Source organism: Magnolia sinica, chromosome 19 (genome assembly GCF_029962835.1).
Source record: "Magnolia sinica isolate HGM2019 chromosome 19, MsV1, whole genome shotgun sequence".
Lineage (NCBI taxonomy): Eukaryota > Viridiplantae > Streptophyta > Magnoliopsida > Magnoliales > Magnoliaceae > Magnolia > Magnolia sinica.
In genome coordinates, this window is record NC_080591.1 from 41,850,279 (window position 1) to 41,863,875 (window position 13,597).

Below are 13,597 nucleotides of genomic sequence, written 5' to 3' on the forward strand. Positions count from 1 at the left end.
AATATTAAAAAATTCAGAATTACTAAAATTAGTATACTTTCCCTAAATTTTCGTTTTTGAGTTGAGAGCACGCGTTTTCTGACGAAACGGACAGATGCGACCTGGGTCGGTTCACCTCGGATGGCCCGTTTCAGTAAAGATTGACAGGTTGTGCACCCCGTAACAATACCCGGATCAAAAGTTGCGGTCAATTTACAGTCCGCCTTCTTTTGGCCCAACCATGCTAGGAACGTATCTGTGACATGTTCTACATTAGACCCCTCCACTGGAAAAAAAAAAACTCGACCACGAGTTACTCAAGGGACTTGGCTCATGATTATGAGATAACTTCTGATGCCGATATTTATTAGCCATTTTCTTGTACTTGGCATTAGGCTCTTGAGCTAACACAATACATGTACTCATGCTTTCATTGACTTGACTAGTATCGATCAATTCATTCACTTGTGCCTTCAAGATCTTACATTCTTTCTAATAATGTGGGCAATTAGGCAGACGTGCCCCTGAGACGGGATCAATGTGGTTTTGTATATCTCGTATGGGAGGCAATTTATTAGGGAGTTTATCGAACACAACTGCCTTGAACTCCTGCAACATTGGTTCCAAATCCTCTGGGACGTTCACAGGCTCCACATATTTTTCCTTTTCAACTAATGCATATATATCTCCCATTTTCTCATATTGCTTAACAAAGGCCTATTCAGTTATGAGAGATTATCCCTCCACTTTAGAAGTCTCGTGTTGGTTCTCTGTTCTCATAAGGGTCATATGTTTGCCACCGATGAAACTGTGGCGTGTTGCAACTCCGCTTCAACGCGATCATCCCTTGCCGACAAATAATGGGATTTCTCTGCTCACTGATCGGTTATCCTACCAATAATTTTGGTTTTTTGGAATAACACCTAATCGTAGTTGCTAGGGAGGAATCGCATGAGCAATAACTTCTTCATCAGCAACCATGTCCGGATTGGCGCCTTCATTTGTCTCGTCCTCTCAAGTTGCAGTTGCTCCCACTAAGCTGAAGCACCGCCCATCAACTTGTAGGCCACAAGTTTAACTTTCTTTGTTTCAGGGATTTCCATATACTCAAAGAATCGCTCAACTTTAGAAAGCCAATCAAGGAAATCCTCAATAAGAAGTTGGCCATTGAAGTTAGGAAGATCGACTTTCATCTTGAATTCTCTATCTGTTCGATAAATTCGATCAATGTCTCATTTAGAATGTTGTTGAATCATGTCGCTAGATCCCACCTTCTCAAGAGTGATCTTGTAGTTCATTGCTGGCACTATCCCACAATCAGGGTGATTATAAGTTCCAGTGCCTACTAGGGGCGGATCATCGCCATGAACACGGAGTTGCCCTAGGGCCTCCGTTATGCGACCCGTCATGTGATCGATGGAAGCCTGCAACCCTTGCATAGCTTGCCGATTATCTCGTCGCGCAACTTCAAAAGTTGTCGCCGTTAAAGGTAAATTCCCTGAAGTACCGTCCATGGGATTGTTGCCCGACCTATCAATAGAAGCCATAGATCCGAAGAAAAGCCTCGTTCTAATACCAAACTGACGCAGGGGAGGACGTGAAGTCCAGCACCGTCTTCCTCAAGAGGATAATTGTTCCGAATCCACGGAACTTCTCTGGACTCCTCACAGAGACTCCTCGAATCCACGAGGAAGAGAACAAGAAATAGAAAATAAATTCTATAAAATTCAAAATTGATTGATGAATAATTGTCTAATGTGTCTCCTTACACCATTAATAAAGAGAAAATAAACCAAAATTCATAATTACCAAAAATAATAAAATTCTAATTCTAATAAAAATCCTAATTATAATAAAACTCTTTTAAAGCCTAATTTATAAAAATAAAAATTCCAAATAAACTTATGCTAGAAGAGTCCTAGCATAATTAAAAGTTATTTCTAAAAAGGAAAAAAAAAAAAAAAAATCTAAAACTCTAAAAATAGAAAAATATTAAAAAATTCGGAATTACTAACATTAGTAAATTTTTCCTAAAAAATCGTTTTTTTTAAGCTGAAAGCGTGCATTTTCTGACGAAACGGACAGATGCAACCCACTATGTGGGTCGGTTCACCTCGGATGGCCCGTCTCAGTAAAGATTGATAGGTTGTGCACCCCGTAACAATACTCGGATCAAAATTGCGGTCAATTTACGGTACACCTTCTTTTGGTCCAACTATGCTAGGAACGTATCTGTGACACGTTCTACATCAGTGTTAATGCTTGTTCATCTGCAGAGGCCGCATATTGAGCAATGGGAAGCTTGTGTAGGGGTGGCAATGGGTTGGGCCAGAGCAACCCTAAGCCCTGACCTTAGCCCAGTCCTAGCCCTAACAGACTAAAGAGGCCTCGGCCTTTGCCCTTGCCCTAGAAGCTGGGCCGGGCTGGGCCAGGGCCAAGACAGGGCCGTCCGGATGAAGGCTAGACTAGGGCTGACCCTATTAGTTAAAGATTGGTAACATATATGCTATTTGTACAACTAGTTTACAATTGGTGAGAGCATGTTTATGAATCGTCATGCTCTTCCAAAGTATCGAAGTTTTTCTATGGCACACCTATTTTCAATAAGATCATCCATTAGCCAAGCGTAAACCCCACCCAGTTATCCACTGTATGCATGGACCTAAATGAGGTCATCAATGTACTGTTCCTAGCATACGAACTCTACAGCAAACGTTACTAATATTTATGTACTATATAATAGACACTAAGGCAAAGGCTAGACTATTCGTCATTGGCCTTGGTCTAACCCAGCCCGAACGATGGGCCTAGATTTTAAGCCCTAGCCCAGCCGTCGGGCCAAGTTCAGTGGCCCAAACCTGGTCATTCAGGTCTTGGTCACCTGAGGTGGGTTGGGCAGCCCAGCCCAAGCCACCCAGGTCAATGAGCTTTTGTGATGGAAGTTCCTTCTGTGTGATTTGGGATTTCCTCCTTCCACACATTCCTCTTTGTTGTAATAATCAGGAATACATATTGCCAACAATCCAATCTTCCACAAGCGCACAAAACACATTGAAGTGGACTATCTTTTAGTTCGAGAAAAAGTTGCTTTTAAGGATTTCATCTAGCCCTTCGTTAGATCTCTTGATAAGCTGACAGATATTTTTACCAAAGTTTCGAATTGCACTTGTCTGCATCCTATTTTGTCCAAGCTGGGCATGGACAACATTTATGCTCCGGCTTAAGAGGGAGTGCAAAAAAAGTAAAATAAGCAGAATTTTGTGTGAATATAGTTAGGCAATATGGTGGAGCACTCTATGGTTTTATTTTCTTTTGAATTAATAAACAAAGAGAGACGGGAGGGCATCCAACCCAACTCAATTTCTCTCTCACTTTCTTCCATCTCCCTTCCTTCTCCTTCTCTTTTCTTCTCTTTTACCATGTAAATCTACTACAATCTTCAAGATCAAATTACTTAACAGTTCCTATTACAAACTCAAAAGATGCAATCAAAACTCGAAACAATGTATCCATGATGTCAGATTTAATTAAAGCATAAATATGTGAAATGCTAAAGAGAGTAAAGAACTTAGTTCACAAAGGCAACAGACATTACTTGCAACCAAAGGACCATCTTTATCATTAAAGACAATAGCAGCTTTGAACCCTGCATCTTGTGCTCTTCTAACTTTATCTTCAAAAGCACATCCTCCCCTAATAATCAATGCAAATGGAGAAGTTACACCTTCGCCTGGAACAACTCTATTTGCCAACGGCGAGCATGCATTAAGAGGTTCAGCCAAATACAAGATGCCACATTCCCCAGATCCTTTAATTTCAGGAGCTGAAAATTACAAATTTTATAAGTAGATAAATATCAAGACAAGTCATCAAAAAACAACGAAAAAGATTTTCATAAGTATCTGTGTTGTCGTGCCAAGATCAGATAGTAGACCAGGAAAAATTGAATTAAAGAGAAAGCGCACTTCCATCATCCTTGAGATATAAAATAGGAAGCATTTAATAAGAAAAGAAGAAGAAAGGAACTGAAATGCTGAATACAGGATTGCCTGGACTAAGATACAAGATGCAATAACCCACAAAAGCAGGCCTCACAGTGGGATAATTCAAAAACAGAAAATCATAGGGCACTGCAACACCAAGGAACTGCCCCAATCCTGTCCCAAACCAGACCTAAGTCCTAATCATTAACCAATTGTTCCATCCTCAACGAACTAATCACTGGTCCATTCAATAGTTGTTCTTGTTGAGATGGCAGGGAAGTGGTTCGGTTTCCTGTACACATAACAATTGCTCTTACCCATCACCTGATCCATATCAGGATTACACTGATTCTCACTGTAGTCCGTCCTATTATTTCAGTTACTACTTGCTACCCATCTTCCTGTAAATAAAGTGGTGATCCATATCAAGATCCACCTCCTTGTTATAGATGTATGCAATGGTAAGTGATCACTTAGACATGTGCTGTTGTGCAAAAGCATATGACGAAGCAGGGAAAAGTACGAAGACAGTGAGTAGTGCAGAGACACAAGGCAGCCAATGCAAAATAAAAATAAAAAATGCAGTGAGGAATTTAGCCGATTCAGTAAGGCATATGAACGATTCATGAACTGGTCAAATTTTACATAGCATGTCTAAACATCGAAAGGTTAACATGTCTAAAGAGAGTGTCTCAATCCATAATGATGAATACGAGGATGAAGGAACATATCATCGTACTCCCATGTCTTCTAAAACCGAATGAGGTTTCTAATTTACATTTTAAATAGAATAAAGTTGCATGCCTGGAACATTGGATTGTCTAGCTCTTTTGCTTGCTCTTTGTCAATATTGATGCGTTATGGCCACACGTGTGGGCCATCCTAATGCGGACATCAGTGGTGCACCCTTTAGAGTGTACTAGCGGAGGAGACGTCACCAACAGAGTACAAGAGCGGAGGAGTTGATGTGGATGCACGCCGGATCCATCGGACCCATTTTCTGACATGCTACGAGTGCAAGAGCGGCATGACCGCACCCTGACCACAGACCCATGGGGTGAATTTCATGCCCTACTGCCCTAGTGTTTTAGTTTTAGGCGTCTTTTTTTTGTTCTTTTCCTTGTTTTCAGGGGCTTTAGTGCATTCTTTAGTTTTAGACGTTTTTTGTTCTTTTCCTTATTTTCAGGAGCTTTAATGCACTTTTACTTTTTCCATGGCTTACATATACACTATGAGAAACCCTATTTTAATATAGAATGAATAATAATTCGTTTGTCTTTTTTTCTTCTTTTATCTAAGAGATTAGGGTTTCAGGATTGGCCCTTAGGTGATGAGGATTCCACCTCGATTTTAGGTTTGATCCTTTCTAGATTTTCGAGGTGCAGGAAAAGGTAAGAATCAACCATTTTTTTTTCTTTGATGCCCTAGAATCCGTATCTTCTTCATCTCGAACCTATCTCTTTTTCATCCCTTTTGTTCCTCTCTAGATATCTCCTTTTGGTTTAAACGGAAAAGAAAGATGGCTAGTCAGGAGAATCAAATCCAAAATTGGTTGTGGATTGACTCATGCTAGATCTGGGATATCCTCATATCCCTACGTCCTCCCTTTTTACTACTTACATGATTTTATGCCAAGGGGCATGATCCTGATGAAATTATTTCATCTCTGTGTTGATATTTGTTTAATCCACTTCATTGAAAACAATTAGTTGATTAATTTATTTATTTGAATCTCTTCATCTTGATTATACATGCATCTAGGATTAGGCCATCACATGTCCCTGCATCAATTTTGGTATCAGAAACTAGATTTTAGCGTAGGTCAGTCTATCGAAACCCCTCTATGTAGTGAAAATTTACTAAAGAACCCTTTAACCAAAATCGAAAAAAGCATAAGTTAGCTCGACCCACGTATCGACTTTGCAAAGAGGACATTTTTTTTAGTTTAGTTAGCCATTTTCCTAAGTTTTGTTGAGTCCCCATATAGATCTAAGCCATATAGGAGAGTTGTGTTGCATTGGTATCAAAATTGTTTACCCATTTTCGCACATAAATCTAGGACCCATCACTTTTCATTACTGGTGTATGCCCACATGCACTAGTCGTAGATTTAGTCTCCATTACACCATGGACTCCGATCAATTTGCCAAGGCTATGGAGGATCTAACTAAGAGAATGGATCAACGGTTTCAAATCTTGAGCGATAAGATCGCGCAACAGTTTGTGCATCAGGATGATAGGTTCAAGCGTCTAGAGGAGAGAGTTACGCGCTTAGAGGCTGGTACTCCAACTGCCACTGTAGGTGGTGCCTATGCAACCCCCCGATACTGGGGCTGTCGATCAGTCTCAAGTTGTGGACCCTAATCCGCCTAAGGATGGTTTCGGCGCAGGCCAGGCCCATGGGCCTATCAACGAACATGATGGGGTATATCCATTACCACCCACACACAATCGTGATTCTGTTCTTTCCGCCCAATGGGAGGGCCATAGTGGGGTGAGTCGTCAGTATCCTCAGAGATCCCATGAGCACAAGGACCCTGTTGTTAGGGTCATGAAGGGCATCAAGGTTGATGCCCCTAGTTTTGATGAGAAATTGGACCCAAAGTTTTTTCCAACTGGTTACCAGACATGGACCACTTCTTTGAGTGGCACGGTCTGCCAAACCCACGACGGGTTGGGTTCACTAAGATGAAATTGGTGGGCCAGGCAAAACTATACTGGTTAAATGTGGAGCGTCGCCAGGAGCGATATGGAGAGGGGTCAGTTCTCTTTTAGATTGAGATGAAAGAGTTATTGCAAGATAAGTATGTTCCCCTTCCTCACAAGTAGAGATTATTAGATCAATGGAACATTTTGCACCAAGGATCCATGACGGTGATGGAATACATCGCCAAGTTCGATGAATATATGATGAGGTGCGGTGCGATGTGGATGAGGACCCTGTTGTGGTTCTCTCCCGTTTCCGTATGGGCCTCAGGCCTGAGCTTCAACGGGAGCTCACGCTTCACATGGTCACCAGTTTAGAACATGCTTACCAGGTGGTGCAGCAACTGGAGCACTGTGTGCGCCAGTGCAATGTGAGGGGGGTTGATTTTCGGCCTACTATGCCTAGAGTAGCTCCGCAGGGAGCGAGACCCCAAGTCAAAAATCAATCTAGAGCTCAACTTGGTACCCAGCCAGTCAACAAAAAGCGAAGTAACAACATGGCTGGACCAAGTCCTAGGCCTGTGATGCTAGGGCAGTGCTAACGCTATGGTGGCATAGGTCACATCACCACTGAGTGTTCAAATAAGGGTGGGTGCATTGCCTTTGTTTCCAAACATCCCATAGAAGAAGTGGCAAATAAAGTTGATGGTGACCAAGGTGATGAAGAGATCATTATCCCCTCCCTTAAACCGACTAGTGATGTCAAAAACGATACTGTGGAGACTATCTCACTTGCAGTGGTGAGGTGTGCCTTGACCCTTATGAAGGAAAGCGAAGATTAACGCAGAACCACCATTTTCCACACTTAATGTCAAGTGTGGGGAAAAGAGTTGCAAAGTGATCATAGACAGCAGAAGCTGTGAGAATACAGTTTCCCCAGTTATTTTGAGTTGCCTGGGGTTGCATTCAGTCCCTCACCCCAACCCATACAAAGTTTCTTTAGTGGATGCGACACCCCTCGCTGTGACCCAACGATACCTTGTTCCGATTGAGCTTGGACTATACAAGGACAAGTTGTGGTGTGATGTGGTCACGATGGACGTTAGTCATATCATCTTGGCAAGGTCATGGGTCTATGACAAAGATGTCACAGTATTCGAGTATACAAATAATTGTGTTTAAGCATGAAGGAAAAAAGCTTGTCTTGAGCCCGCTCCCTCCCAAATCATCCACAGGAGCGAAATATGTTGCATCCCCAGCTGGTCCTAAGAGTCAAAGGGCGCCTCAGTGGAAGTCTCTCCACATCATAGATGCTAAGGAGTTTAACAGAGAACAAAATGGAGACTATAGTGTATGGCATGCTAGCTAGGGAGAGTACACTCGAGGTTGCTATGGGGATAACCCAAGAGGCTCGTCCGGTCCTGGAGGAGTTTCGGGATGTCTTCCTTGAAAAGCTTCCACCGATGCGAGACATTCAGCATGCGATAGATCTTGTCCGAGGGGTGACCCTACCAAACCTCCCTCACTGCAAAATGAACCCCACCAAGCATGCCAAGTTGAAGAGGTAGGTGGATGAATTGCTTAAAAAGGGATTCATTTGTGAGAGTCTGAGCCTGTGCGACGCGCCCGCGCTTCTTACACCTAAGAAAGACAGCACATGGAGCATGTGTGTTGATAGTAGAGTCGTAAACAAGATCACTATCAAGTATCGGTTTCATATCCCGAGGCTTGATGACATGCTTGACATGGTGGCCACCTCTACTATCTTTTCGAAAATTGACCTCAAGAGTGGTTATCACCAAATTCGTGTTCGCCTGGGAGATGAATGGAAGACTGCTTTCAAGACGAAAGACGAGTTGTACAAGTGGTTATTTATGCCCTTTGGGTTCACCAATGCCACATGTACATTTATGAGGGTGATGACCTAGGTGTTGCGACCCTTTATGGGCAATTTTTTTGTTGTGTACTTCGATGATATCCTCATCTATAGTACATCCCCTAGCCAGCACATAGAGCACTTGAGGCAGGTATGCAACACCTTGCACGTAGAAAAGATTTACGTGAACCTCAAGAAGTGTTCCTTCTTGACCTCTCGAGTTGTCTTCCTAGGGTTCGTTGTATCGTTAGAGGGAATGTCTACAGACTCTGAGAAAGTCAAGGCCATTGTCAATTAGCCTGAGCCGCGTACCATACATGACGTGTGAAGCTTTCACAGCCTAGCTACGTTCTATTGGCGGTTCATCCGTAGATTTAGCTCAATTATGGCTCCCAACACAGATTATATACGAAAAGGGGAGTTTCAATGGACTGAAGCCGCGGCATGGGCTTTCTCATAAATTAAGAAAAAGATGAGGAAAGCGTCAGTCATGCGTCTACCCAACTTTACCAAAGTCTTTGAGGTAGCATGTGACGCATCAGGAATTGTCATAGGTGGAGTGTTAAGCCAAAAGAGACATCTTGTGGCCTTTTTCAATGAGAAGTTGAACGAGGCTAAACAACCCTACTCCACTTCTGACAAGGAGTTTTATGTGGTTGTGCAATCATTGCGACATTGGCAGCATTATTTATTACCGCAAGAATTCGTCTTGTTCTCTAATCATGAGGCCTTGAAATATTCGAGTTCTCAAAAGAAGTTGAGCCCTAAGTATGCCAAGTGGGCACAGTTTCTTCAAGAGTACACATTTGTGCTTAAACAAAAGGCCGAAAAAGAGAATAAGGTTGTTGACGCACTTAGCCGTCGTGTCTTGACGCTATGGTCCATGAGCATTGAAATTACAGGCTTTGAGCAACTCAAGGGCGAGTACTCAAATTGTCCTAAATTTGGGATCATTTATGTGTCCTTGTCTAGTGACCCGCCCTCGAGGAGTGCAGAGTTCGTCCTTACAGATGGATACCTTTTTAGAGGGAACAAGCTCTGCATCCCACACACATCCCTCTGTGATTTTCTAGTTTGGGAGCTACATGCTGAAGGGATGGAAGGTCACTTTGGTCGAGATAAAACAGTTTCCCTTGTGTCTGATCATTTCTATTGGCCTAAACTCCAACGAGATATGGCTAAGATCGTAGGGCAATGTCCGACATGTCAACTAGCGAAGCGGAAGAAACAAAATACAGGTTTATATACCCCTTTGCTAGTTCCACATGCCCCGTGGCAAGATGTCAGTATGGACTTCGTGCTTGGGCTTCCCTAGACTATTCGTAAGCACGATTCCATACTCGTGGTTGTTGATCGATTTTATAAGATGGCATATTTCCTACCCTGTTATAAGACCTCAGATGCCTCCTACGTTGCTAAGTTATTCTTTCAGGAGATTGTGCGACTTAATGGAGTACCTAGATCCATCGTGTCTAACAGAGATACTAGGTTCACTAGTTATTTTTGGAATATCTCTGGCATCTTTTGAGTATGAAGCTCCAGTTTTCTTCAACATATTATCGTCAGTCGGATGGTTAAACAAAGGTAGTGAACCGTAGCCTAGGGAATTTGTTGAGATGTTTAGTTGGAGACCACCACAGGACTTGGGACACTGTTCTTCCCGCAATAGAGTTCGCGTATAATTCTTTAGTGAACAAGTCCACAGGAATGAGCCCGTTTGAATTGTGTTAGGTCTTAGACCCCGAGCCCCCAAAGATTTGATCCCCATAGCTACCCCACAGTGTCCTTCGGAGTTAGGAGAGTCATTCACCTAGCATATACATGCATTGCATAGTGAGATTAGGAGGAAAATTAATTCAAGTAATGAACATTATAAACTCTCTGCTGGCACTCACAAGAGATTTAGGGAATTTCAACTTGTAGATGACGTCATGGTTCGTATTAGGTCTGATCGATTTCCACCTGGATCTGTGGTGAAGTTTCATGCCCGTAGCCTAGGCCCACATAAAATTGTGAAAAGGTTGGGCTCTAATGCTTATATTATTGATATCCCTGCTACCATGGGCATCAGTTCCACATTTAATCTAGAAGATCTAGTTCCCTATAACGAGCCATCACCTCTATCTACTGGTTCCCCTGTTTCTTCCCAGACCCCGACCCCACCCCCCCAAAATATATGGACCTTGGCCATAGCCTAACTTTCCTATACCCATCTTACCTTTTCTTCCACCCGCACCGAGAATAGACGAGATAGAGGAAAATTTAGACTCCGAAGCAATTTCTACTCGATCTGGGGGTTTCCAGAAATTTCTAGTCAAATGGAGGAACAGGCCCGTTACAAATAAGTCTTGGATCACAGAGACAGACCTGCAACGCATCGACCCCGATTTGCTCGAGAGATACAGAAGTTCGCTTTTGCCGGTGGCGAACTCTTCCTAACCAGGGAGAATTGATGAGGACATCAGTGGTGCACCCTTTAAAGTGTACCAGAGGAGGAGGCGGCGTCGACAGAGTATCAAAGCGGATGAGTTAATGTGGATGGACGTCGGGTCCATTGGACTCATTTTCTGACATGCTACGAGTGCAAGAGCAGCATGACGACACCCTGACCGTGGGCCCGTAGGGTGGATTTCACACCCTGTCACGCGGGTGTTTTAGTTTTAAGCATCTTTTTTAATTATTTTCCTTGTTTTTAAGGGCTTTAGTGCATTTTTTTAGTTTTAGGTGTTTTTTTTGTTCTTTTCCTTGTTTTCAAGGGCTTTAGTCCACTTTTACTTTTTTCATGGCTTATATATACACTGTGAGAAACCCTATTTTAATATAGAATAAATAAGAATCCGTATGTTTTTTTTCCTCTTTTATTTAAGAGATTAGGGTTTCGAGATTGGCCCTTGGGTGTTAAGGATTCCACCTCGATTTCAATTTTCCTTCTTTCTAGATTTTCGAGGTGCAGGAAAAGGTAAGAATCAGCCATTTTCTTTTCTTTGATGCCCTAAAATCAACACATTTTTCATCTCTTTCGTTCCTCTCTGGATATTTCCTTTTGGTTTGAACGGAAAAGAGAGATGGCTAGTTAAGAGAATCAGATCCAAACTTGACTGTGGACTGACTTATGCTAGAATTGGGATATCCTCATATCCCTAGGTCCTCCATTTTTACCGTTTACGTGATTTTAGGCCAAGGGGCGTGATCCTAACAAAATGATTTCATCTGTGTTGAGATTTGCTTAATCCCCTAGAATGAAAACAGTTAGTTGATTAATTTATTTATTTGAATCCCTTCATCCTGATTATACATGCATCTAGGGTTAGGTCATCACATGTCTCTGCATCACATCCTAGCCACATGTATCATCACCCCCAGTCTCTGATGTTGTCCACATGTTTGGGTCTATGTTGGGCCTTGATTATATGCCTAGGTTAGAGTCCTTAGGCCCATAAGTAATTAGTTTATTTTGTTTGCTAGCTAGAGGGGCATAAATGTACTTTCTTTGTAATTAGTGATTGCCCAATTTTATAATAAAAGAGAGGTGGTGCGCACCGAGATTTCTATGCTCTGTTGTCCTCTTCTTCCTCTCATCTTCTTCCTTTCTTCTCTTTTGCCATCTCAGACTACATGGTATTAGAGCCATTAGTGGTCCGATTTCTTGCTTCTCTCTCCTTATGACCTTATCATCTTTTCCTCTTTCTTTTTAACTTTTTATCTTTTACCTCTTTTTAAAAAAAAAAACCCTAACATGCTCAGGGCTGAACAAATATAATCCATTTTCCTCGTTGTACCACACTGCTTGGTGGGTGGTGTAATCATGTTCAACAGAGGCGTGTACGGCCCACTTTTATATTCTACCCGTGTGATGGATCAAAGTGGGCCATCTCTCATATATAGTTGGATCCATGTCAGATTTGAAGACAGAAGTTATGCGTGAAGGTTGTTGATGGCATTAGATCGAAGAAAAAGCATATGGGCGAAAGCAGGTAATGATCTAGTTGATTATGTTCGTAGATTTATACATCCTTCCAATTTTGTTGAAAATTTTCCTTGTTGTGTATTCAAAGTTCTTCCCTTGGTGAAGATGGATACTAAGGGTGAATCAAAGAATAATATTATGTCCCCATCAAAGTCAATGTCCCTATAAATCAAATCGACTAAATTGAATGGAACAAATTAACTATAGTGGGCCACATCCATAGAAGTTTTTCTGACAGGAAAAAGAAAAGTGAAATATCTGACATCGGTCAAACCTAATGAAACCACGACAGACTATTATGATTGGGTAGCAAAAGATGCCCAAATTACGTCATTGTTGTGGAACGGTATAGAGCCATATATTAGTGTGAATGTCATCTTCTTCAGGACTGCTAAAGAAGACTAGGATAACTAGAAAGAGATGTATTCAGGTGAGAAAAAATTTACTCGTATTTATGAGCTTTTACATTGTGTTTTTTCATTCTAGTAGGGAGATGAGTGTTAGAGAGTACTATTCTGCCTTGCAGGGCATGTGGGAAGAATTGAATGTGTATCAACTGACGTCTACAAGCATTGAGACTATGCAAAGGCGAAGGGAGGAATTCTATGACACCAAATTCCTCTCTAACCTCTGACCTAAGTTTAAACCTGTGAGATCTTAGATTCTTGGAAGAAGTGAGATTCCATTTGTCATAGAGGTATTCACCAGAGTTCATTGTATTGCTAGCATGACCACACAGGGTTCCTCATCATCTGATCGGTTTGTTTTAATCTCTGCATCTGGTAGAGGTGATGAAGAGAGCCAAGGTGGTAGTGTTCACGGTGGTTGGTTTAGTGGTAGAGACTCAAGTGTAGGCAGGAGTGTGGGGTGGTTGTGACACAAATTTTGGTGGTGGTAGTGGTCGCGGGCGTGGAAATCAACATTGCACTCACTGTGGTCTCAATAATCATATGGTTAATACATGTTGGGATCTAGTGGGAAAGCCAACCTAGGCTAGTTAAGCCCGTTCATTGGACAATGGTTCTAAAGGGTATGTGTCCAAGTTTGTCACTCCTACTAAGCAAAGTACTTCAGGTGACACAAATACTATGGCCAAAAAAGAATATGCCAAGCTTCTAAGAGATCACTCCACCCATGCCTCTTCCT

The 13,597-nt window shown here is 42.1% G+C and overlaps 1 protein-coding gene across 2 annotated transcripts in view; it reads right to left on the reverse strand.

The window, feature by feature from the left end:
- LOC131235349 (receptor homology region, transmembrane domain- and RING domain-containing protein 2-like) overlaps window positions 1-13,597 on the reverse strand; it is a 65,144-nt gene that overhangs the window by 18,409 nt on the left and 33,138 nt on the right. For both annotated transcript variants that reach the window (XM_058232508.1, XM_058232507.1), the window contains exon 3: window positions 3,575-3,802. In XM_058232508.1, the coding sequence (XP_058088491.1) occupies window positions 3,575-3,802 (228 nt within the window). The remainder of the gene's footprint in view (window positions 1-3,574; window positions 3,803-13,597) is intronic.